Raw genomic sequence first — 26,784 nt, forward strand, 5'->3', positions numbered from 1 at the left:
GTCCCTGGCTGGCTCCCCAAGATGGTCCTGCCAGCCATCTGGCCCCGCCGCCCTGGGCCTTGCGGGTCTGGCCGCGCGCCCCGGCGCCATTTCCTATCAGTTGCCTCTCGCTGTGCTGTCGCCGGCGGCCATGATGGATGTCCCTTGTCGGTTCTTAGGGGAGTTGGTCAGGCGCCGACGTCCCAGCTGAGTTAGATCACTCTCTGCTACGCTTGGTTCACACTGGAGTGCATTTTCTGAACAGAATATTTACACTGTCCCCGGCTGAGCACAGTTAGCTAACAAAGAACCGAAATGTGGGTGGAGACCTTCTTAAGGTAGACGCTGAGGCCCCTTGGCCGCCATTAAATGGCGCTGCCTCAGGAGGCCCGTGACAGGCCCCTAGTGCCCTCCCGAGACGAAAACGTTTAAAAGCGGTGGTCTTGAGACCCTGAAGGAAGGAGACGCCCTGAAAAGGTGAAGGCATAAGTACCTGTTTTTAACCAGGCTAGGGTGCCTTCCTCTCTCAATTCCTTCTAAGATGACTTCCTTCTCCCTACCTGCTTCCTTCTCTCTCTCTAGCTGCACTTTAAAGTCTCATAAGCTTGGCCAGATAGCGTCACAGATTGTCAGCTGCTAGGGCCCTTGCAGAGCAGCTCACTGAACGTCTTTCTTATTTCTACAGATGGGTGAAGGGGGAGGAGATTTGAGGTCCCTCATTGTGGGGGCTGAGTGATGTCTCCTTCTCTGTTCTGAGTGCTTCCCAAGTTATTAGAAAAGTAGCATAAGGAAAGGAGTTTCGTGACGGGTTGTGCAGATGTCTTAGACCATAGATGAGATGGGCAATCATGGATTCATTGGACAAGTGTTGAAGACCTAATGGTCCAAGCACTGTGCTAGGCACTGCGGCACAGCAATGAACAAATGAGTCCCTGCGCCTGTGGATTTTACACTCTAGTGGGGAGATAGACAATAAGTGTCAGGCAGTTGCTAACTTAAATAAAAATTAAAAGCATAGAAAAGGGATAGTGTAGCGCCTGTGGGGGAGGGGAGTATACTTGTGACATAGTATTTTACATAGGATGTCCTAGGAAGACCTTCCTGATCAAGGGACATTTGAGCAGAGACCTAAAGTGAGGGAGCTAGGCTTGCTAACACAGAGGAAAGAGTAAGTACAAAGGCCCTGAGGCAGAATGTAACTGGAGTAGCAGGGAGAAAAGACAGGAGAGGGCCAGATTATGAAGGAGTTTGAAGGAGTTGTAGGCCACTTTAAGAACTTTATCTTTTCCTTCCAGTAAAATGGAAATCTCTGAAAGGTTCTAAGCAGAGACATAATAAAAGGACCCCTATCACTGCAGTCTAGAGAATAAATTGAGAGTGAGCTAGGACAGAAGCAGGCAGATTAATTAAGAGGCTAGTGCAGTAATCCAGGCAAGAAATTATGGCGCTTGGTGAGGTTAATAGCAGTGGGTAAAGGAGAAATCGTCTGATTGAAAATCCAGCCAACGATTTCTTGATGAGTGGGATATGAAAGAAACAAGAGTCAAGGATGAATTTTGTAGGAATTGGCCAACAGTTAAATTCCTACTATGATTTAGGCTGTATAAGCCCTGAAGGAGTTATTGTGAGTGGTTCACAACTCTGTGATTGCATAGTCATTAAACTTACCCACATGTGAAATACAATGCCTCTGCTTTCTGTCTTGGTATGACCCACCTTGGTTCTTTGATAGTTTGGCTTATTGTACAGTTGACTCTTGAAGAACAGGGGTTTGAAATGCCCAGGTCCACTTATACCATGATGTCTTTCACTAAATAAGTACTATAAGATCTGAGGTTGGTTGAATACATGGATGTGGAACGTCAGATTTAAGGGCAACTGTAAAATTATAGGCCTCTTTTCAACTGCGTGGACACCCCTAACCCCTGTGTTGTTCAAGGGTCAATTGTACTTTAGATACAAGAGGTTGAGAATATTGAGGTTATTAAGTCAACAAGGTCACCTAAAGCAGTTGCCTTCAAACTATGATGTAAAAGGGACACAATGGAACAGAGTTTACAGGAAGTCTATTTCCAGATTGAACTTTCATATATATTCCTTTCTAAAATTGATATGACTGAGAAATATGTCCGTAATTGCACCCTCCCACATTACAAACGAAAAGAATATTTCTCTTCTACTCAAAATCTTACTATGGACTTTGTCATGGATGTAAAAATCTCAGAGGCGACAAATAGAAGGACAATTAGACATGCTAATATTGATGTGAAAAAAGTAAATGATTCTAATGACTTGGTAACATATCCTTTTGCAAATCAGGAGAATTCTGGTTCTTGGTTTTCAACAAAATGGAAGGAGGACCACGTGGAATTTTCAGCTGATAGATCCTTAAAAATAACTTCTTAAGATAGATTACTGGATTTTTGCCATATAACTTGGAAGAAGATCAAAGAATTGAGGGATATTACCATAACAAAACTCTTTCCATTCCTACCTACTAAATTATGTGATCAAAGTTTCTAAGCACTTAATGGCTATAGAAAGGGAGAAAAAAATTGCCAAAAGTAATATTTTTCTATGGATACAGGATTTACTTTTTCTTAGTCTCTTTCTATTTAAAAAAAAAATTACTACATTTATTTTTTGGCTGCGTTGGGTCTTTGTTGTGGCACACCGGCTCTTCTCTGGTTGCAGCGAGTGGGGGCGAGTGGGGGCTACTCCTTGTGATGCACAGGCTTCTCATTGCAGTGAGAGCACGGGCTCTAGGCTCTTGTTGCGGAGCACGGGCTCTAGGCTCGCGGGCTTCAGTAGTTGTGGCACACAGGCTCAGTAGTTGTGGCTCGCAGGCTCTAGAGTGCAGGCTCAGTAGTTGTGGTGCACGGGCTTAGTTGCTCCGCGGCATGTGGGATCTTCCAGGACCAGGGCTCGAACCCGCGTCCCTTGCAGTGGCAGGCGGATTCTTAACCACTGCGCCACCTGGGATGCCCCCATTAGTCTCTTTCTATCTTATTAAAAGATGCATTTCCATTAAAAATTTTACTTTCTGTTTAATAGTTATTAAGAGTTATAATATGTTTAAATTGCTTTGCTTAATTTTGTTCGAATAATTACAATAACTTAATCCAGAAGAAATTTTAATACACAGAGAAATAAAATTAAGTGATGAATAAGACATTTGATGTAAAAATATAAGTTAAAATTCTGGAAAGAAAATAAGAAGAGCTTATTCATGTTTTTTTGTTTGTTTGTTTTGCCACATGGCATGCGGGATCCCAGTTCCTCAACCAGAGATCGAACCCATGCCCCCGAAGTGGGAGTGCAGAGTCTTAACCACTGGACCACCAGGGAAGTCCTGACTGTGCTGTTTCTTGAGAAGGAGGCAGAGAGATACAGGGGAAGGTGGAGGGGTGTGGTCCTCATCAGGAGGAAGGGGTCAGCCACTACCTAGTATGAATTAGGGAATTGGCCGAGCTCATTAACTAAAACTCACCCACAGCCTTAGGGCCCAGGAGACAGCGCTGGAGGAACAGGGCTGATATTTGCTCTGGTTGTGTTTTAGGACCCAGAGGGTGTGCAGTAAAGGTCCTGCTGTCTCTCCCTCCCTACTGGGCGACCAGGGAAAGGGTTTATTTTGTGCCCAGAGCTCCCCAGGGGCTGTGCATCATCTGTAGATCTCTGGGCCTCTCTGAACTTATTTCCTTGGTTTGGAAAGGGCACAAGCCATGGAGACAAACCCTAGGGCATGGGGCCTCTGGTAGAAGCTATACAGGTTAGCTGGAGACTCCGGGGACTCAGCCTGGAAGAGGGTCCAGTGCCTGCCCCCACTGTATAGGACATGGTGTCAGCTTCTCTGGGGAGACTGACACCTGGTTCACATCCCACCAAGACCACCCTGAAGCGAGGGTGTTCCTCAGTGGAAATCTTGTGCCTTGTTATGGAAGAATGGACACTGGGCAGCCCCAAAAGTCAGTTCTCATAGGCTGGAGGGGAGGGAGTAGGTATATGCTAAAATAGAGACCAAACTCCTTAGTAGCTGAGCAAGAGTTAGAGAGCTGTGTTCATGTTTTTTAATAGGTTCCTCTGTGTTCCCCAGACAGATATAGACGTGTTGATCCGATATAGAGCTGAGTTGAGAGTCAGAGAGGAAAGTTGGCAACATCCTGCTAAGAAATAAAATGGAAAGGAGGAGAGGTGATCCCAAAGGATGTAATTATGTTACAGTCAATTGTATTCTAGAAATACGTAGACTTAATAGTGTGAAGAAAAGCAAACTGGCACCAAAAATTAGAACATAAGGACAAACACAGTGAAAACATCAATAGGTTAGTTAAACACCAACTAGCATCTCTAAGATATTATATAATGAGAAGGGAAGCTCTGGTATTTACATAATTTTGATCACAAAGGCAAAATATTGTTTGCACACACTTGGAGGAAAACCAACTAGCATTAGGGTTATCTCTGATGAAGGACTGTGCCAAACAAGGACACCAAGCCCTAACACACACACACACACACACACACACACACACACACACACACACACACACACACACACCCCTACTTGATCTGGAGGTGGTTCTATTGGTACTGGATGGAAATCAGGTGGAGTCAAAAGAAGGGACTTTTGCTTTTGTATACATATGTAATTCTAGACACGTATGTTTGAGAATTTATGGGGTTGATGCAGACCTGTTGTTTCCCCTCAAAATGGCTCCTGCTCAGAGGAGTCAGTGTAAGCAGATTCACATGGCTTTACCTCCTCTACCTATTGGAATCGCTGCAAAGACCAGTTCTCAGATTGGGAAATGAGGGAACTGACTCCCTTGGTAGTACTTGTGAATTGAATTGGGACTGTAATGTTCAGCACAGGCTTTTTGCTCTCTGCCAAGAAGGAGTGAAACTACTTGGGAAAGGGAGTAGAGGGGAGGTTGACAATGCAGCCATTCAAGAGCTACCCAAGGTAGAGGGTGCCTATCAAGACAATGTGAATGTCCAGGGTGCCGGACAGGCCTTTGTACCTGCCCCATACCAGGTCAGGTTAACCCCAGAAAAGGTGGCTCCCTCAGTGGGTACTTTCACAGCTTCCTGTACTTTTGCTTTGCAGCACTTAACCATGTTTGTGGTTATTTGGGTGATTTTCCCCATAACTCCACGTTTCAGGGACTGTCTTGATTAATCATTACTATATCTGTTGTACTTGGCACCTAACTGGTGTCTCAATATTGGTTGAATGCAAGGCAATATGTTTTATTACTTAGGGATATATATATAGATATATATCCCTTACCATTTAGATATATATATATATATATATATATATGGATAAAGGTATTTGACAACAAATTCAGAAAAGTGAATAATTCTGTGGGGGAGGAAAGAGAGTCAATCCTATAGGATATTTAGGGGTCTTTGATTATATTGATAATGTTTTATTTTATGAATATTAATTGTATTACTTTTTATGCCTTTTTATCTTAAATACTTCATAATACATTTAAAATACACATATGAATGAATGAAGATGAATGTAGTGGGCCACCAGAATCCATGAATAATTCAAGTGTTATATCCAAGCAGCCTTATTCTGATTCTGTGTTCATCATGCACCTTTAGCTTCACATGAACTTGCTCACTGAGGCAGTGGGCTGGTTGTTCAGGTCAATCTTCACATCTGGTCTGCTTGACATTATATTCTGTTCTTCAGTGTCACTGGCATCCTGGTATACTCTCCCTGGCAGACTGCGTGCTTAGTCAGACTGAGGCATCTCTCTAGAAATTAACCAGTACTGGGGCACTAACATATTGAAGATGAAGGTTGAAGGCCTGACCCTGAGGCATGGAACATTCACCACCATATGAAATCTCCTGGGAAAAAAATCCAACTAGCTTTTGCAGGCTGAAACCCCTCACTGTGCCTGCCTTCAGACTTACATAGCCTTTAAAATGTTATTTAAATATTTAAATCATGTGTTTCTATTTAACTTTACAAGAGTTTGTGTCTCATGTCCCTTACCATATTGTAAGCTCTTGAAGACAAACTCTCCCCACCCCAAAGGGCGCAACACAGTACCTTGGAGAAAACTGATATACTGATGGCCTCCAAGAAAACACATCTGGTATTCAAGCTCCGGTGTAGTCCCATCCCACAAAGACTCCGGGCTTTCTTGTGTGGCTTGCTTTGGCCAGTGAGACACTAACAAGCATAATACAAGTAGAGGCTTGATAAGCACTTGCCCTATTGGAACCCAGCTGCCATGTAAAGAAGCTCAGGCTAGACTACTGAATGATGACAGAGAGAAGTCTCACCTTTTCAACTATCCCCACCAAGACCCTAGATATATGGGCGAGGCCATCTTAGACCCTCCAGTCAACCAATGAACTGAATGCAGCTGTATGAGTGAGCCGTTTCCTTGCTCCTAAAAGAATGCCTTGTCTTTCTTTTAGATGTGATCAAGTTAGGATGTGAAAGTAGAACTGCTATAGTCATCTTTTGACCATAAGGGGAGATTTTAGAGACCCAAACCAGCACAACGATGATGGGAAAGTGGAGAGAAAAGAAAGAACCCAGGCCCTTGATAATATTATAGAGTTGCTGAATTAACTAAGGAGTTGGTTGACTTATGGACTTTATTTTTTTAATTAAAAAAATTTTTGTTTATTTATTTACTTTGGCCACATTGGGTCTTAGTTGCGGTGTGTGGAATCGTTCACTGTGATGCGTGGGCTCTCTGTTACGGCACGCAGGCTTCTCTCTAGTTGTAGTGTGCCGGCTCTAGAGTGCACAGGCTTAGTTGCCCAGTGGCATGTGGGATCTTAGTTCCCCTACCAGGGATCGAACTCACATCCCCTGCATTGGAAGGTTGATTCTTAACCACTGGACCACAAGGGAAGTCCCTGGACTTTTTATTATATGAGATGGCATATTTCCTCATTGTTTAGGTTGCTTTGAGTTGGGTTTTCTGTTACTTGCAGCTGAGGGCATTCTAACTGATATATTCCTCAACCAACTTTGCTGGTACAAGTACAAAACTCCTGAAATGCTACTGCATAGTATATACAGTAAGTCCCCTACGTACGATTGAGTTCAGTTCTGAGAGGGTGTTCGTAGGTCCAACTTGTTCATAAGTCCAACAAAGTTAGCCTAGGCACCCAACTAACACAGTCGGCTATCTAGTACTGCACTGTAATAGGCTTATAATACTTTTCACACAAATAATACATGAAAACAAACACACACAAAAAATAAAGAAAAGTTTTAATCTTGCAGTCCAGGACCTTGAAAAGTACAGCAGTACAGTACAAGAGCTGGCATCCAGGGGCTGGCGTCGAGTGAACAGGCAAGAAGAGTTACTGACTGGAGGACGGAGAGGAGGTGGGAGATGGTAGAGCTGAGGGATCATCAGCAATAGGAGACGGAGGGCGAGCTGCAATTCCACTCACGCCTGAGATTGATGGCAGAAGTTCTGGTTCTTTGCTGGATTCAGTTCTTTCTACCCTCTTGAAAAAACGATCCAGTGATGTCTGGGTAGTAGCTCTTTTTTTTCTCATCATAGATGACATGGTAGCACTGGATTGTATTCTGAACAACTGCTGCAACCTTCATGTACCAGTCTACATTCAGATCCTGTGCCTCAAAAACTAACAGAACCTCCTCAAATAAAGAAAATCCCCTTGCCGTTTCCTGCATCATGAATCTCTTTGGTTCTGCAGTTACTTCTTCCTCCTCTTGTCTCTCTTCATCCTTTCTCTGGGCCTCCAGTTCCTGGCGCTTCTTAGCAGTACCAGCTACATCACCGCTGCTTTTACACTTGCTTCCAGACATCCTGGGCTTGAATAAAGATACTGTACTATTGTACTCTATACAAAGTACACAAAAGCACAGCCACTTGTAGAGGATGCACGTATGTGACAACGTACACCAGACACATGAACTAACTTACGTGATTAGATATATGAATGCACGTTCGCATCTTTGAAGGTTCACAACATCAAGGTTCGTATGTAGGGGACTTACTGTGATAGACATTCAAGAAATTTGTCATTGCTGAGAAAGTAAAAGAAGATTTTGTGGTAGAAACTGCTAGTTGCTTACCCACTGCTAGTTGCTTACCCAACAGTCAATCTCCCTTTCCTCATTAATTACAGAACTACGAATTTCAGCTGGGCATATCACTGCCTAAAACAAAAGACAGTATTTCACTACGTTTTAATATATAGATATGGCCACATGACTGAGTTCAGGCCAATAAGTTGTAAGCAGAAGTGTTTGTGTGTGTGTGTGTGTGTGTGTGTGTGTGTTGGGTGGGGGGGCCTTCACAGGAGCTGACTCAGCTGGAAAGAACTTTGTTCTGCCCTTCTGCCTTTCACCTTCATTTGCCCAACTTGATTTCTCTGACCATAGTTCCAGTAACATCTTAGGCCATGAGCTGACCTTGAGAATGGAAGCCAAGAGCAGGATGGAAGCAGAAAGGCAGAAGCCTGGAGGCCTGATGACAAAGTAGAGCCACTATAATAGCTCTGGACTGCCTGGCTTCAGATTTCTTGTCTATGAGAAAAAAACAAACCTCGATTTTAAGACACTTATTTTGGGTTCAACCAAGAAAAATTCTGACTAATAGCCTCTTAAACAACTTTCCTTTTAAAATATTGAAGACCGGTAGGGACTTCCCTGGTGGCGCAGTGCTTAAGAATCCTCCTGCCAATGCAGAGGACACGGGTTTGAGCCCTGGTCTGGGAAAATCCCACATGCAGAGGAGCAACTAAGCCCATGCGCCACAGCTACTACTGAGCCTGTGCTCTAGAGCCCGTGAGCCACAACTACTGAGCCCACGCGCCACAACTACTAAAGCCCGCGCCCCTATAGCCCATACTCTGCAACGAGAAGACACCACAATGAGAAGGCTGCACACTGCAATGAAGAGTAGCCCCCACTCGCCGCAAGTAGAGAAAGTACACATGCAGCAGCAGAGACCCAGTGCGGCCAAAAATAAATAAATAAACAAACATAAAAAAATAAATAAAATATTGAAGACTGGTATAGAAAAGTATACGAATAATAAGGAATCATCCACCTGACTGTTAAGTAAGCCCTTCCTGGCTTCCTTTTTTCTGGTCCCCTGAAGCAGCATTTGGGTGTCACCTTGGGTGGAGTTCTAGATTGCAAGTAATAGAATCCAACTCTGGCTACTGAAGCAAAGAGAAATTTATCAGAAGGACATTAGGAGTCATTGAATTGGCAGGAGGCTGGAGAACCACCATAGGAATGGACAGGAGTCTAAGCAACTCTGCAGTTTAGGAGTCAGAAACCTGCAGTCTAACAGCAGGAACAGCTTGTTCAGGTCAATGCCACTGCTGCTGGCCCTACAGCCCTTGCTGTCCCTGCATGTATTAGTGGCCTCTAACCCATGCTCTCATCCCTGTGACTGTCGCTCAGTATCCGGTGTCTCAGGATAGACTACATGAACTGGGGAGAGGTGACTCTTTAAAAGAAAACCAGGGTGTTATCATGATGGATAAATGGAAATTGTGCAACCGAAAAAAATGATAAACATCCAACAACCCTGAGTCAGGTGAAGGAGACTTGACTGGCTGTAACTTGGTGTCTAAGGTCCCAATCCCTCTCCTCTCCATGAAAGATATCCCTTCTCGGAGTCTAGTCTATTGTATTCCCTATTTTTGGCTTGACCACCCTATTCTGATCTCCTGGCTTTCTGTCCTTGTTTGTTCTCTGTTCTTTTCTTTCTAAAAAAAAAAAAGTATTTATTTGGCTGCACTGGGTCTTAGTTGTGGTAGGCAGGCTCCTTAGTTGCGGCAGGTGGGCTCCTTAGTTACGGCTCCAGGGCTCCTTAGTTGTGGCATTCGGACTCTTAGTTGTGGCATGCATGTGGGATCTAGTTCCCTGAGCAGGAATTGAACCCGGGCCCCCTGCATTGGGAGTGTGGAGTCTTATCCACTGTGCCACCAGGGAAGTCCCTGTTCTTTGTTCTCTAAGGAATGATTGAACAGGAAAGTTAGAAAGGATGGAAGAGATCATCTATTTCAATCTCTTCATTTTCTGAATAGATACTAGGTTTCCCCAGATCTTGACTTCCATGTTTCTGATTGTAGCAGGTATTGAGTTCAAGTGGTATCTTGTGCATTCTGGTGTCTGACCCTTAACTGTACCTGATTCTTACTGTTATTTAATTGTGTCCCCCTTAAAATTTATATGTTGAAGTTCTAACTCCCAATTAATCAGAATGTGACCTTACTTAGAAATAGGGTCATTGTAGATGTAGTTAGTTAGGCTGAGGTCTTACTGGAGTAGGGTGGGCCTATAATCCAATATGACTGGTATCTTTATAAAAAGGGGAAATTTGGACACAAAGACATGCGCACAGGGAGAACACCATGTGAATATGAAGGCAGAGATCAGGGTGATTCTTCTACAAGCCAAAGAATGCTGAAGATTACCAGGAAACCACCAGAAGCTAGGGGAGGGGCGTGGAACAGATTCTTCCTCATAGCCCTCAGAAGGAACCAACCTTGATCTTGGACTTCTGGCCTCCAGAACTGTGAGACAATAATTTCTGTTGTTTAAGCCATCTAGTTTGTGGTGGTTTATTATGGCAGCCCTAGCAAACTAATACAAGCTAACCTTCCCAGGTAAAATACCTAATCTTTATTCTACACTTCTTCATTCATGATCACAATACAAACATAATCTCCTCTCATAGGTTAAAGAGCTTTGTCAAGTCACCTGTGACTCTGCCTTCTCTTTCTCTTTTTATATTCAATCTCACACCAAATCTTAACTACCTTTTTGAACTGTCCATTTCATTGCTATCACCCCAGTCCTATTCTTCTTTTTTTTTAAGTTTATTTATTTATTTATTTTATTTTTGGCTGCATTGGGTGTTTTTGCTGTGCGCGGGCTTTCTCTAGTTGCGGCCAGCGAGGGCTGCTCTTCGTTAAGGAGTGCGGGCTTCTCATTGCGGTGACTTCTCTTGTTGCGGAGCGTGGACTCTACGCATGCGGGCTTTAGTAGTTGTGGCTTGCAGGCTCTAGAGCGCAGGCTCAGTAGTTGTGGCGCGTGGGCTTAGTTGCTCCGCAGCATGTGGGATCTTCCCGGACCAGGGCTCGAACCCGTGTCCCCTGCCTTGTCAGGTGGATTCTTAACCACTGCGCCACCAGAGAAATCCCCCTAGTCACATTCTTTATCACTTCACAACAGATTTATCATAACTGTTCCTAAATTATCTCCCTGGTGCCAGTATTATTTCCTTTATCCATTTTCTGCATCTCTATCAAATTGATCCTCCAACTTCCCATGCCAACAACCTCCAATCAGAGCATACCTGAGGCCTTTCCTATTTTTCTCTATAAAGCTTTCCCATTCCTTTGCCTGCCTTTGAGTCTCTGCCAAAAGCAAATGAAGGTCACTGACTCTTGCTGTAGCAAACTCTGAGTAAATAGCCTCTGTTCTCATTTGGTGGTTTTTGCTTATTTCCACAGAATGAATAATCTGTGGAAGAAAAAGGCATGCTTTTTCTAGTGTGTTTTCTAACTTGCTGGGATACAAGCAGCACCTTGGCTATTTACTATGTGGGGAAAGCGTGTCAAAGAACAATAGCAACATGGAAATGAGCCGAGCAGGAGATGGAGACAGAGAGAAAAGTCCTGATGATTCTCTTTGAGATCTTGGCTCCAGCTGTGGCTAAAGTCAGCTTTACTTCTGGACTTTTCAAACTCTCTTGACCCAATGAATTCATGTCTTGCATTTGCTAGTTTGAGTTTCTGTGGCTTGTGACTAAAAGAGTCCTGACCAATAACATCTCTTTTTTGAGTCTCTCTCTCCCGCTTGGAATAAGCCAAAGCTATTTGTACAGTCAGATGGAGAGGGAGGACTGGAAAGACCTGATGCTTTGATCATTGGTGGCAAATTGAACCCTGACCTAGAAAAATTCAGTGGGCACTGCACAATCTACTATGCTGTCCCAAAGTTGAGCCCCAAGTTTACAGCTTTTTAGTTCACATTCACATGCTCAGCTACTGTTCTCCAAAGCAGGACATATCAGAGTGGCTGGATCCAGAGAGGTTTCCAGTCTTAGCCACGTGCCATATTGAAACCAGCCTCCCCCACAGAACTGTAGGCCCTGTGTTGAGCCCTGGTTTCCAACTCTACACCAATGGGTAAATGTTCCTTGTCAGGGGGGTACTCAGCTTAACCTAGAAAATTTTTCTGAAATTCAAATCTTGGGAGTTTTATTTCCTTTCCTATCAAACAGCTCTGGGCTCTATACAAATTAGTCCATTCCTTCTCCAGAACTTGGCATACCAGGGAATCTCTAGTAGATGCTGTTTTTATCAAGTAGCAAAACCTTCCCTTCCCCAGGAAAAAGTGTGCATTTATATTTGCATACTAAGAAAAGGCATTTAACTGACTTTGCAGAATACAGAAAATCTGCTCCATAGTGACTTTAACGTCTGCCTATTCAGAGGAGCAGCTTCTGAGCTTTAAAAATTATAAAATTAAAAAGCTCTTATTTCCCAGAACTCCACACTGTGAACAATTTCTGCTTGCCAGTTTGGTCTCTTTGTTTCCAAATTCCAGCTTCTAAACTTGCACATGCTGTCCTACAGCTTAACCTTTCCTCTCTGATTTTTGGAATCACACAATCCAAATTAATTATAATCATTTGTCCTCTCATCCTTTCGTAAATATTAGTCTTTTCTCTTAACTAGTATACACATTCTTTGAGGGCAGGAACCATACTTCTTTTGTAGATTCTTTAGCACTTAGCATTCAGTATACAATTGGTGAGTAAATGACTTAAGGACAGTCAAATACCTTTTGGAACAAATGGTACTTTCAATACTTGAATTCTCATACAAGTGGATGCAACATAAGGTATTAAATCTTTCTGAGATCTATAAAGATTGTCACTATATTATTAGTGTTTTAATTAATAAATATTTTTATCATACATACATTTTGAAAACTAGATTTTATTTTCATTTAATTAGAGAAACCAATATTTTTTATACATTTATAAAATTAGTATCCAGAAATTTTATGTTTAAATTAATTTTAATATTTTAAAGAAGATTCTGAAGTCTCTACCCAAAACTTAAAATATAAAAATCATGCTGGGCTTCCCTGGTGGCGCAGTGGTTGAGAGTCCGCCTGCCAATGCAGAGGACACGGGTTTGTGCCCTGGTCCGGGAGGATCCCACATGCCGCAGAGTGGCTGGGCCCGTGAGCCATGGCCACTGAGCCTGCACGTCCAGAGCCTGTGCTCCGCAAAGGGAGAGGCCACGGCAGTGAGAGGCCCAAAAAGTCATGCTATCTTGACAACCCAAAATTATAAAGTTCCTAATTACCTTCCTTTTTATCTTCCCAGTAAAATATGTATGTATCAGAAGTACATTTTTATTTTATTTTTTAATTTTTTTTTTTGCGGTACGCGGGCCTCTCACTGCCGTGGCCTCTCCCGTCGCGGAGCACAGGCTCCGGACGCGCAGGCTCAGCGACCACGGCTCACGGGCCCAGCCGCTCCGCGGCATGCGGGATTCTTCCGGACCCGGGCACCAATCTGCGTCCCCTGCATCGGCAGGCGGACTCCCAACCACTGCGCCACCAGGGAAGCCCCAGAAGTGCATTTTTAAAAGGTAATTTCAACTTGTCAAAAAGTCAAATGATTTAAAATTTAGCTTAATTTAATGTTTCTTTTCTGTTGCTATAAATATGAATATATAGTTTGATATCATAAATAAAAAAGCTCTTTTGTGTGTCCTGTAAACATTCTTCCCTTAAATATCTCCCTCATTTGGAAGTGTATTCACTTCTGTAAGTGTTTGGGGGGCAGCTGTTAGGAGGAGGAGACATTTCTGAGCTCTTAGACTTGCCATCTGCTTAGTGGCTCACTTTGGGAAGCTAAAGTGAGGTACCCCTTCCCCAACTATTTTTCAAAAGGTTTATTCATTCATGTACATATTTATATTCCTGAACCGACATACAGTGTGTAGTTATTGTAAATCAGACACCTTTAAGATAAATATGATTTAATTCTCTTTTGCTGACTTTCCTTTAATAACACATGAAAAAAAACAGACTGTTACTTCAAGATCTGAAATTTGAGACTGCTTTTCCATTTCTTCAGCTCCTAATAAGCACTAAGAAGCAATTTGCATCAATTCGCCACCTACTCCTTGGCATCCCCAATTCCTCCAGCAGTTATTGCGAAGGTGGCTTCATTTTCAGGCATCTCGGGGCTAACAGAATACAAAGGAACAGAAGTTTATAAAAAGCTCTATTTCTATAAATACTATATTCATGTCACAGCATCACATTCCTATTAGTCTGAGTCTCCAGAGACATGTGAGTTGGTACAGCTAAATGTGGACTACAGAATTTTCCTACAAGTGTTATCAACCATCACAAACATTTATTGAACAACTTCTATATGTAAGGTTCTAAACATCAAGAAAAACTACCCCACACTTGGAAATAGGCAAAAAGGGATCACTGCGTGTTCTTACAGTACACTGTCAGGTATTGTGCCGCAGACCCTTAGAGGCTTATCTGATTCTAAATGGGTATGTACCTCATGCAACTCAACAACAAAAAAACAACCCAATCGAAAAATGGGCAGAAGACCTAAATAGACATTTCTCCAAAGAAGACATACAGATGGCCAATAGGCACATGAAAAGATGCTCATCATTGCTAATTATTAGAGAAATGCAAATCAAAACTACAATGAGGTATTAACTCACACTGGTCAGAATGGCCATCATTCAAAAGTCTACAAATAGGACTTCCCTAGTGGCGCAGTGGTTAAGAATCTGCCTGCCAATGCAGGGACACAGGTGTCGTAAATCAAATGCCTCAATAAAAGGTTTTAATTGGGTGTGCACATTTCCATTGACTAGACTAATGTAGGCAAAAACCATGAAAGACTTTGAAATGAACTAAAAGATAACTGAGTACCTTCAGCGAAAAAATAGGTTGCCTAACACATCCTTCGAGGTTATCCAAATCTATGAGGACTCCGTGGCTTTCATTGTCTTTGAGCTGTTTTACAACTCCATGAGCTGTAGAAAACTATGAGTCATACAAATTATCCTGGTTCATAGAAATGTAAATTGTGTGAGGAGGAATGCAATTGATAATTGTCTTATGGATATTGACACATTTTTTATCAATTTGTAATTCATTTCAGCATTACTTGTTTGACTACATATGTGTGGTAATTTGATTTTTCCTTTGATCTGGTTATAAAATCTTATTGGTTCCTGCATGAGGTAATGAGTTAAATAAAATCTTTGACATTTTATACTTGTACGAGTCATGATTTCATGCTCTTTTAAATTTTACCTTTTAATTTATTCTACAGCTCTATAGGAGTAGAGATTAATTTGTCGAAAACTGATAACAATGCAGATTATTCTCATGATGCCAGTCTACAGCAATGGAAATTAATTTCATTGTGTAGAGAAACAATTGATTTCTCTCCAGTAGAAAAGACAACTTCAAATGTTACAATTTATTGCCTGGTAGGATATTAACCAGTTTTGTATCTATTAGCAAATTTATTTCAGCATTGCTTTGACCAACTATATAAATCTCTGTTCCTCAAATTATCCTTTGAATCAGTGGTTTCCTCATTAATTAAGGAGTTGAATAAAATCTTTGACACATCCATTTTATGCTTATTTGCAGAAAGTGATGTTTTTAACTCTTTGAAAATCATACTTTAGCATGTACTAGACCCCACAGAATTTACAAAAATGAGACAGAGTCTTTACTCTCAAGAAGCCTAAAAGGTGAACTATGACATAACAAATATGCAAAGTAAGCTAAGTTCCGTAAAGTCAGTATATGTTATAGAACTCTAAGGAAAGAAGTTATGCAGGCTAGGTTGATCAGGAAAGATTTCATAGATAATAGAGGACTTCACAGAAGCCTTTGAGACAGAAATGGGGGTATTCCATTTCTAGCATGAACAAAAGGGTAGGAATAGAGAAGCTTGTTTTGTGTATAAGAAAGAGAGGAAGAATAAGAAGTTAGGTTTAGATATGTTGAGCTTGAGATACCTGTGGGGCATTGATGTAGAGGAGGTCTGCAAGTAGTTGGAAATGAATATCTAATACTTGAATAAAATGTTAGACTAAAAATAGGAATCTGAAAATCACTGACCATGAGAGAAAGAGCCTACTGCTACTTTGTGCTGTTATTATATTCAGGTTATGGTGACTGTACGGTAATATTAATAGCTTCCATTTATTAAGTATTTACTAACTATTATGTGTCAGTCTCCCTTATATTATTTCATTTAAACTTTATGATTACTCTGTTGGGTATGTATTATTATCCACATTTTATAGATGAGAAGACTGAGGTTCAGAGAAGTAATTTGATCAAGGTCACAGTGCTGGGAATTGAAGATGCCAGGATTAGAGACTAAGGTATTTGATTCCAAAGCTCATGATCTTAATCAGTAGGCTATATTGTCAAGCAAAATTGGTTTTTGTTTTTTCATTTTGTTTGTTTGGTTGTTTTGTTTTGTTTGGAGGGTGCAGATTAGCTAGTATACTTTGAGCACACCATGGGTAAGGTTACTTCCCTTAAGAAAGAGCAGAGGGATCTCCCTGGAGGATAGAACATGAGCTATAGATAAAGTAGGTCTTGCTAGACTGAAGTTGGAGTTGAAGAAAAAGAAGGCGTGAGTGGAATTAGAAAATAACTTCTTGACTTTGATGGAAAATAGTCAGTCACTTAAAAATGGCAGGAAGACAAGGAGTTGAGAAAGAGGGAAGCCAAGCAAAGTATCTGCTAAGTTGAACCAGGGATTTTTGCTTGTTTGTTTGTTTTGGTTTTGAAACAGAATAAAAAACAATGACTTTAGAAACTTGACCATTTGTACGCCTTTTCATTTTTTGTAATTGTTTAAAATTTGATTTTCCTTTGAATTCAGTAGAGTTTTAATGTTCACTGATCTCAGATATGCTAAGTAGAATAAAATAAATGGGGTTTTTATTCACTCAAAGTTTTAAAGAGAGAAAATATACACTTGAGGGCCAGTTATAGTTACTTACAGAAGCAGTAACTATAGGCTATTCAAGGAAAAAGGCTAGGTTCCCTTTTGTAGTCACTCCTGTATTCCTGGGAATTATGAGAACCCTTTTCTGCTCAATTCTTGGGGAATTCTGTTTTAACAAGAAATGTCTTTCTCTTACATCTGTATAAGGTAGTAGTTGAAGCCATGGGAGTAGCTATAGCAGACTAGCTATTACTACCCTGAATAGAGAATCCTTAATAAACTAAGAAATAGTGTAGTGGTTAAAAATGTAGACCCCAGATTCAGACAGCATAGATTCTAATCCTGGTTCCATTGCTTATTGGTTTTGTGATGTGGGGCAAGTCCATTCACCTACTCATTAAGAAAATATTTACTGGGACTTCCCTGGTGGCGCAGTGGTTAAGACTCTGCCTGCCAATGCAGGGAAGTGTTTGAACCCTGGTCCAGGAAGATCCCACATGCCAAGAAGCAACTAAGCCTGTGCGCCCCAACTACTGAGCCTGTGCTCTAGAGCCCGCACGCCACAACTACTGAAGCCCATGCGCTCTAGGACCTGCGTGCCACAAATACTGAGCCCACGTGCTGCAACTACTGAAGCTCGTGTGCCTAGAACCCATGCTCTGCAACAAGAGAAGCCACCGCAATGAAGCCGTTGCAATGCACATCGTGACGAAGAGTAGCCCCTGCTTGCTGCAACTAGAGAAAGCCCGCGTGCAGCAACGAAGACCCAATGCAGCCAAAAATTGAAAAAAAAGAAAAAAGAAAAAAAATTTACTGAGCACTTCCTATATCCCTGTTGTAGGCACTTGAGATCCGTATGTGAAATAAATAGACAAAGATCTCTGGCCTTGTGGAACTTATATTTGGGGGAAGGACAGACAGACAATAAATAATGGACATAATAAATAAATAAATATGTGATATGTTAGAAAATAAGTGTTATAGGGAAAGAAAAAAATAGAGCTGAATAAGGGAGATTGGAAGTATGGAAACTGGGACAAGGCTAGCTGCAATTTTAAATAGGGAGATCAAGATAGGCATTTTGTTGAGAAGGTAACATTTGATCAAAGACTTGAAGGAGGTGAGGGAGAGAGCCAGAGAGAGGGCTATGTGGGGGAAGCTTATTCCAGGCAGGGAGAGCAATAATCACAGAGGCGAGGCCCTAAGGGAGGAGTGTGACTGGCATGTTTCTGGAATATCAAGGTGCCCACTGAAGTTGAAGCATGGTGAGCAAGGGGGAAAACAGGAGGAATAAGAATAGGGCCATTCATGTAGTGCTCTGTAAACCAGTGTAGAGACATGGGCTTTTATTCTGAGTTAAGATGGGGAGTCATAGGAGTGTTCTGTTTTGTTTTGTTTTGTTTTGTGGTACGCGGGCCTCTCACTGTTATGGCCTCTCCCGTTGCGGAGCACAGGCTCCGGACACGCAGGCTCAGCGGCCATGGCTCACAGGCCTAGCCGCTCTGCGGCATGTGGGATCTTCCCGGACCGGGGCACGAACCCGTGTCCCCTGCATCGGCACGCGGACTCTCAACCACTGCGCCACCAGCGAAGCCCCATAGGAGTGTTTTAAAGAGAGGATAGATATGCTCTGACTTGGTGTTACAAAGGATCATTCTGGCTTCTGTGTTTAAAATAGACTGTAGAGGGGCAGTGGTTACCTAACTACTTGGGGCCTTGGTTTCCTCATGTGTAAATGGGGATAATAATCTCTATCTCTTAAGGTTGTCCTTAAAAACAATGAAAAAGTAAATAAATAAAGCACTTGGCACAGGCCTAGCACATAGCAGCCACTCAGTAAGTGTCAGCTATCATTTTTAGCATCAGGATCTTCTCTACCAAAAAGTTTTTTCTAAAGTCAAGGAGAATTCTTTGTGAGAAATCTTTAGAGACCAGAAAGAAGGCAGTACAAGATGCACAGCAAATTAAGTCTTCACATTTTAAGTTCTGATCTAGTTTTGCTATTTTTATTCAGATTTATGAAAAGTTGACATGACTAACTTCTATGATCATTTTAATTATCCTTTGTTGAGACTGCAGAACCCTAGGGTTCTCTTAGGACTGTAAAAACTGCAGAGGTTATTTGTTCCTAAAAGTTTGGAGGACTTGATTAAATATACAAATGATTGAACATGTAGATGGAATTCATTCATTTATTAATTCAACAAATAGTTATTGAGCTCTTACTATGTGCCAAGGACCATGCTAGGTGCTGGGGACATTAGTGAACCAGACTCAGTCCCTGTAGTGAGGGAGATGTACATGTAATCAGATGATTACAATTCAGAGTGAAAAATGTTTGAGAAAGTTCTAAGCACAGCAATCTGTCCAAGATACAGACCAAGAAAGTTTAGTAAAATTATGGAACAATCCTACTATCTACTTAATTCAACAAAGAACATTTGTAACAAATTTCTAGAGATTGCTGAAGCTCTACAAAGCATAGCACTTGCATATGTGTATCACAGTCTTCTACAGGGACTGATGATGAAAAGCAAAATGGTCTGAATAAAAACCAGATAGAGGGGGGAACTGATTACTTAATATTTTTCAATGACAATACATAGTAAGTACTGTGATTCATAGTCAAAACCAGATACAGAGCTCATCTGATTCCTTTTTGGCTGATTTTTCCTTCCCTAGGGTAAAGAGTTATTACAAACCTTTACCTTGTTGCCAGGATTGGCTAATCAGTCAGTCACAAATACATCTATCATGTCCGAGGAACTAAGAATACAGTGGTAAGCAAGAGAATAGTATTTCTGTCCTCAGGATATTTACTGTCTAGTGGGGATGACATATGTTACATAAATCATTACTAATGGAATGTAAGCTCCATGAGGGCAGGGCCTTGTCTTTTTGTTTTGTTCACTGCTCTGTCCCCAGAATCTAGAACAGCTGATATGTAATAGGTTTCTCTGTAAAAACTTATTAAGCTTATAACTCTTTTTTTTGTACTGTTTGATTTTATTTATTTATTTTTTACCATGTACATCAATTATGTTGTCAAAGTTTATTCATATATTTGCACATGTATATATATTATAATACTTGCATGTACATACATGTATATAAAATGAGTGTATGTGTATATATGTACATCTACATATATGCATATACATACACACACACACGTATGACTCCTTTTGAATTTGGACAGAAAACCCCAATGGCTTCAGTTTCCACAGGAAAGCTGAAGTTGACATGACCTTCCAGAACATTCCAGCACCATCTTTGCAGGGGGAGACAGGAGAGGGGTAAGAAGTACCATGCAAGCCTTATAGGAAAAGCCACGTTATTGCTTTTTTAACAGTAAAACCACCAGCCTCCTTCCAAGCTGCATACTTGCAAATCTTGAAAAGTTCGAGAAAAATCTTTAGCCCCAGCCCCATGCCAGGCTCTAGTTTTGCAGTTTATCTCTAAGTGGCTGAAACATTAGCTTTCTCACTCTAAAGAATGTTTCCTTACTCTCTTGGTTTATCAGCTTCAAGGGCCCGAGGAGCTTTCTCGGGTCAGAGAGGGGCCTAGGTCTGCAAGAGCTGGAGCTAGAGGCCTGGAGCCCAGCAACCCTACCAGCTGGCCCAGCAGCACCCCATGTGTTGAAATCCAGCTCCAGCAGCACTCCCACCAGCCCCAGGTCTCTGAGACATGTGCTCAGAAAGTGACCAGGGGCCACCCCTTCCAGCTCAACCTTTCTAGACCCAGTCAAAGTCATGACTCCTGAGGAACAGCTGCAGGGAAGGTGGGGGTACCCTCCCCTGCCAACCCCTCAGATGGGCAAAAATGGGGGAGGTCCACAGAGAAGGGTCAGCAGCAACGCTCAGGAAGGGGTGGGTAATGCCTCCCCAATTCAAATCGCTTTAGGTTTGTTGCTGGTAAAATCTAAGCTTATAACTGTTAATTAAATAAGTAAAGTACTGTGAAAGAATAAAAGGTCTAATATAGAGTATTAGCTTAGAATGTAAGGGTCAGGGAAAGGTTCCTTGAGGAAGCAGTGTTTAAACTGAAACCTGAAAAAAAAACTGGCAGAAAGAAAGAAGAACATCCCTATCACATGCTGTACTTTTCCTATATTTACCTCACTTCAATTGGAATCATTTCATTTTCTAGCTTCACTGTAAGATTGGGAAGGTCAGAGACCAAGTCAATTTGTCAACAAGATCTCCGAATCCCTAGAACCCAGTACGTAGTAGGGACTTCTCAATGAATTGAATACTTTTTGAGAAGGAAATTCAAACATGTAGTGTCTGCCAGTGGAATAATTATAGCCTCTCAGGAGAGGCAATTCTATATAATACCATATGCACAAGAATCTGATTAAGATAAGAAGTATTTACCTGTCATAAATCTTGGCAATTCTCAGCTCTCCTCTTCCCTTTCGCAAGCTTATTCTTGTTGTTGAAGCATGAGCCAGAATGTGTCCCCCGATGGGTTTTTTGGGGTCTGCCTGAAAACTGAATTAATAAAACACCTTTTCAGGTTTCATCATATGGACTATATACAGTACTACCTGCAATTACAAGGCAACTTTTCTGTGGAGTATGGCAGGGGACAGAGTAGGTTTGCGTTCTAAACAAGCAGAGGCTTGTTCATAAACCAGGGAATGGGCTAGAGTTTGGAGCTGCTATGTACCCCATTGCCATCCAGTTCAGCCTTCTGAGATTCCTATGATAAATGGTTCATGTTTTGTTTGATTTTTTAAAAATAAAAAAAACAAACAAAACACTACTCACTGTTTTAGGATAAATCTTGGGGTTAAGCAATTTTTCTTTACAAAATACAAAGATTGAATTTATTCATTCATTCATGTATCAGAAGTATTTATTAATGGCTTACTGTGTGCCAACCACTATTCTAGTCTAATGAATAAGTAATATCCAACCCTCCCTCATGATGCTATGATGTAAATGACAGCAGATTGAGAACCTCCTTCTTATTCATTAACTGTACATTGGAAACCTTCAGTGTTGTACTGGTTATGAATTTAAGGTGAGAAGAATCTCAGAAATATCTTTATCACTGATGTCTAAAGTTTATTCTTCTAAAATAGGATACAAAAAAGATAAGCTCTTACTATGATTTTATCAATTCAAAAATATATTATGATTGCAAGGTAGTTACAAATATTGACACTCTTGAGAGATATACTCACTAGGGGACTAACACTCACTTGGCAAGAAGAGAAAGGTTCTTAATAAACCTAATATAGTAAGCCCGCCCTTCAAAAAAGCCTAGGTGCAAAAAGCTCCGCAAAATACTAGCAAACCGAATCCAGCAACATATCAAAAGAGTTATACACCATGACCAAGTAGTATTCATTCTAGGAATGCAAGAGTGGTTCAACATAGGAAAATCATCATTGTGATATACCATATCAATAGAATGAAGGAGAAAACCACAAGATCATCTCCTTTGATGAAGAAGAAAATCTAGGCTTCAAAATCATCAACAAATGGAACTGAACTTAACAGGTTACACTTGATCAAAATTAATTTTGGTATAGCATAATAGCCTCAGCTTTGGGAGAATTCAGTTGCAAGTCAATTCAAATTCTGCTTGCTCCATGAAGTTCAGGATTCTGTTTACTGTAAGCATGAGGCTTGGTGTAGTGACGATGTGGCTGATTGACACGAGGCTAAAAAGATTGTAGGTTAATGGGGATGTGAAACTCTCTGGGAAAGGAGTCTGCTAATATAAACTGCTGCTTTTATTTTATTTTATTTTTTATTTATTTGGGCAACTCCTCACAGCACATGGGATCTTAGTTCCCTGACTGGGGATCGAAACCGCACCTCCTGTGTGGAAGTGCGGAGTCTTGACCACTGGACCTCCAGGGAAGTCCCAAACTGCTGCCTTTTGATGGCTGTTCATTTCACTGCTTAGAGTCTTAGGTGGTGGGATTTTAGTCCATCATATATCTAAGCTGACTTGTCTTCACTCAGGGCACCACGGGGATGGGTTTGTTGGCTGTCCGTTAGTACCTTCTGAGTTTTGTGGAGTCAAACAATTTAAAAAAATAAAAAATAAACTGCTGCTTGATTAAATGGCTCACAGGTTAGGACCAGCTGGCTGGGGTTAGATAGGATTGATTGATTCAGCAGGTCCAATGTGAGAACAAGAACAGAGTTAGTTTTGGAGTGAACCACTATCAAGAGAGTAACATCCAGGCAGGTGAGACTGACAGGAGTTAAGAAGTCAGAAGATAGGTTGCTTTACTCAGACAGCTGAAAGGGTAGTAAAGCAATGAAGCCCTTTCAGTTGGATGGAATAGCTAGAGATGAATTGTCTCTATAACGCTTACAGATCAATGTCACTCTTTTTAATGGAATAACTCTAAACCTTCCAGTTTACCCTCCATTACAGGTGGTTCTTCAAGGTCTTAAAAGAATCCTATGTTCTACATAGATGGGCTGCTTGAGGGTCTGATGATATTCTCAGCTGGGCTGTGAACTCTGAATTTGCAAACACTGTATTTACGCTTCTTTAGTGCATTTTTCATGTCCTGCCTTTAGTGCTATTATTATTTACATATTATATTCCCCCTCAATTCCTCACCTATTACCTATCACTAAGCTCCTTAAGGGCAGATGACATTGTATTCAGCTCTGTAGCAACCAGCCACACAGTAGGTGCTCAAAAATATTTTTTGTACTTAAGACATAGAAGTTACAAAAATACCAAGGAGAATATTGGGCAATAGAAAGATAGGTGCCCCTACAGCAGGTAGACCAGTTAGAAACTGCTATGAAGAGGAGACAAGAAAGGAGAGTCGGGGTTCGCTAAATGGTCAGAGAGAAGTTTTAACAGCTATGTTAATGCTTCTCACAGATGGTCTCTCCATACTGCCTAGTAATTCTTCTATATGAGCATGGTTAACCTCACCTCCCCTTTACCAAACTTTCAGTAGTCTCCTTAAGCGCTCTTTTCTGTTCTTTTCCCTAACTTTGGACCACATTGCCTGCTTCTTCACAAAGAAAAGGAGGGCTCTCAGGAAGACAGTTCCTCAACTTCTGCTTCTTTTTGTCTGCTACGTACATACAGTCCTCCCTCGGTATCCACAGGGGGATCCGTTCCAGAACCCACCTCCCAACCATGGATACCAAAATTCACGAATGCTCGAGTCCCTTATATAAAATGGTGAGGTATTTGCATGTAACCTACACACATCCTCCCATATACTTTATTTTTATTTTTTTAATTAAAAAAATTTTTTTAGGGCTTCCCTGGTGGCGCATTGGTTGGGGGTCCGCCTGCCGATGCAGGGGGCGGGGGTTCGTGCCCCGGTCCGGGAGGGTCCCGCGTGCCGCGGAGCGGCTGGGCCTGCACGTCCGGAGCCTGTGCTCCGCAGCGGGAGAGGCCACAGCAGTGAGGGGCCCGCGTACCGAAAAAAAAAAAAAATTTTTTATTGGAGTATAGTTGATTTACAATATTGTGTCCTCCCATATAATTTAACTCATCTCTAGATTACTTATAATACCTAATACAATGTAAATGTTACATAAATAGTTGTAAATACAATTTAAGTTCTATGTAAATAGCTGCTAGAGCACAGCCAATTCAAATTTTGCTTTTTAGAACTTTCTGGATTTTCTTTATTCTGATTATGTTTGATCCTAGGTTGGTTGAATTCATGGATGTGGAACCTATGGATACGAAGGGCTCACTGTACTTATCTACAGCTGTACTCATTCTTCCTCCTCAAACTTTCATTTTTTCTTATTTCAGCAAGTCCTCTTATACCTCGATGCCTTTATAAACTCAGTTATCTCTGAAGCAAAAGCCCCTTTCCTATTGTGTTTGCTCATTTAGCTCCTACTCACCCATCAAGTGTCATCCCTTCTTGAAAACCATGCCTGATACCCTGAAACAGAGTAGAGCCTACCTCCCCTGTCCTCTCATATCACTATGAATATAACTCTATTAAAGCACACTACATTATAATTTTTAATTCATGGGTCTCATTCCCCAACTATACGCTAAATCCTTATTCATTTTAGTAACTCCAGTGCCTAGAAAAGTACCTATAATATAAAAGACACTCAATAACTCTTGTTGAATTGATACGGGAAGAGAAGAAAACTTGGGTTTCCTCCAAATTAGATCCTTTTAGACACAGATTTGTGATATATCTTCAAAGAAGCTGTAATTCAAGGAACTTTTAAAGGGTGTTCTGACAGAAAGGGAAATGTAAAAGGAGACAGGATTTCCCCCTAATTGAAGTAATCCTCCCCACCTCCACCCCCTTACAGATAATCTAAGGAAGAGCAGGAATCTGTAGGTTTTAGCTGTATGGCTATGTTTTTTTCTTAACAAAGTATTGTTTGTTATTACCAATGTGGTACCCTATGCACAAAAGAGAATAGGTACTACTGCCTGTCATTGATTACTCCAGGTGAAGAGCCTGAGTGTTAAGAATGTCGTTTCCGTACTTCCCTGGTGGGGCAGTGGTTAAGAATCCGCCTGCTAATGCAGGGGATACAGGTTTGAGCCCTGGTCCAGGAAGATCCCGCATGCCGCGGAGCAACTAAGACCGTGTGCCACAACTACTGAGCCTGCACTCTAGAACCCATGAGCCACAACTACTGACCCACGTGCCACAACTACTGAGCCCACATGCCACAACTACTGAAGCCCGTGCACCTAGAGCCCATGCTCTGCAACAAGAGAAGCCACTGCAGTGAGAAGCCCATGCACCACAACAATGAGTAGCCCCCGCTTGCCGCAACTAGAGAGAGCCCTCTCGCAGCAACGAAGACCCAACACAGCCAAAAATAAAAATAAATAAAATAAATTAAAAAAAAAAAGAATGTCATTTCCAAAGGGAGATGATTTTGAATGAACTAAATGAGAAATAAATGATAAGATCGGCAAAAGTGCTAAGAAATCATATAGGAAAGATAATATGGGGAGAAAAAAGTCCTAAAAAGTGACTCATAATGTAAGAGGTTATACTTAATTAAAATAAATTGCAACATAGCATAACAGCCTTAGCTCTGGGAGAATATCAAGCCAATTCAAATTTTACTTGCTCCATCAAAATGTTCAGGATTCTGTGTAGAATTTCATGTAGAATTTATGGCTCTTGACTTTTCCTGTAGGTCACTAACACTTTGATAATTTAATAAAAGATATAGACTCTCCCCCAGAAAAATGCACATATGTACACATACAAAAATTTTCATAAATTTAGGAGATTCATGGTCCAACCCGCCCCCTGCCCCAGTGTGGTTGGCTATTAACAATAACATTCACAACCAAGATTTACTGAGTCCTTACTATGTGACAGACACTTCTAACTCATCTAATTATTTCCCTTTGCTTGGATTCCATATTTAGTAAATAGCTTTGGATTAAAATTTGGATTCCTATAGAGGTCTGCCTACAAGGAGAGAATGCCCTGGTCACAAGAACTTCAAATGTAGTTACATTTTTCTTTATCAGTAAACTGGCCCTCTGATCTTTCATTGAGTCTCATGAGTTTGATTAATGTGAGTCTGTCCCTGAGAAATGGATTTGTGCTCAGTAGGATGACCAAATCAAATCTCTGTCTGTAAGGCTGAGGGCCCTGAACACTGGTCAACTCACCAGGGTAATGGATACATCCCTGCAAAGCGTCTCATATGACAGCATGCTAACCTTTTCCCAGGCACATACAGCCTCAATGTGCTAAGTGGTGTAAGAGCTTTAGAGTTAGACCTGGGTTCAAATTTTGGCTTTTCAGCCAGCCATACGACCTCAG

General features: G+C 41.4%; 1 protein-coding gene and 1 non-coding gene across 2 annotated transcripts in view; one reads left to right on the forward strand and one right to left on the reverse strand.

Moving 5' to 3' along the window:
• Positions 1-14,165: 14,165 nt before the first annotated feature.
• DMC1 (DNA meiotic recombinase 1) overlaps positions 14,166-26,784 on the reverse strand; it is a 45,320-nt gene continuing 32,701 nt past the window's right edge. Inside the window, exons 13-14 of the mRNA XM_024761594.1 lie at positions 21,383-21,499; positions 14,166-14,235 (exon numbers count right to left, since the gene is read on the reverse strand). Coding sequence (XP_024617362.1) covers positions 14,166-14,235; positions 21,383-21,499 — 187 coding nt within the window. The remainder of the gene's footprint in view (positions 14,236-21,382; positions 21,500-26,784) is intronic.
• On the forward strand, positions 22,903-23,054 carry LOC112410859 (small nucleolar RNA SNORA79). Its single transcript, XR_003005512.1, has one exon. It is a non-coding gene; the product is annotated as a small nucleolar RNA SNORA79 (small nucleolar RNA).

This window comes from Neophocaena asiaeorientalis, unplaced genomic scaffold, assembly GCF_003031525.2.
Source record: "Neophocaena asiaeorientalis asiaeorientalis breed wild unplaced genomic scaffold, Neophocaena_asiaeorientalis_V1.1 scaffold473, whole genome shotgun sequence".
In the NCBI taxonomy this organism is placed as follows: Eukaryota; Metazoa; Chordata; class Mammalia; order Artiodactyla; family Phocoenidae; genus Neophocaena; species Neophocaena asiaeorientalis.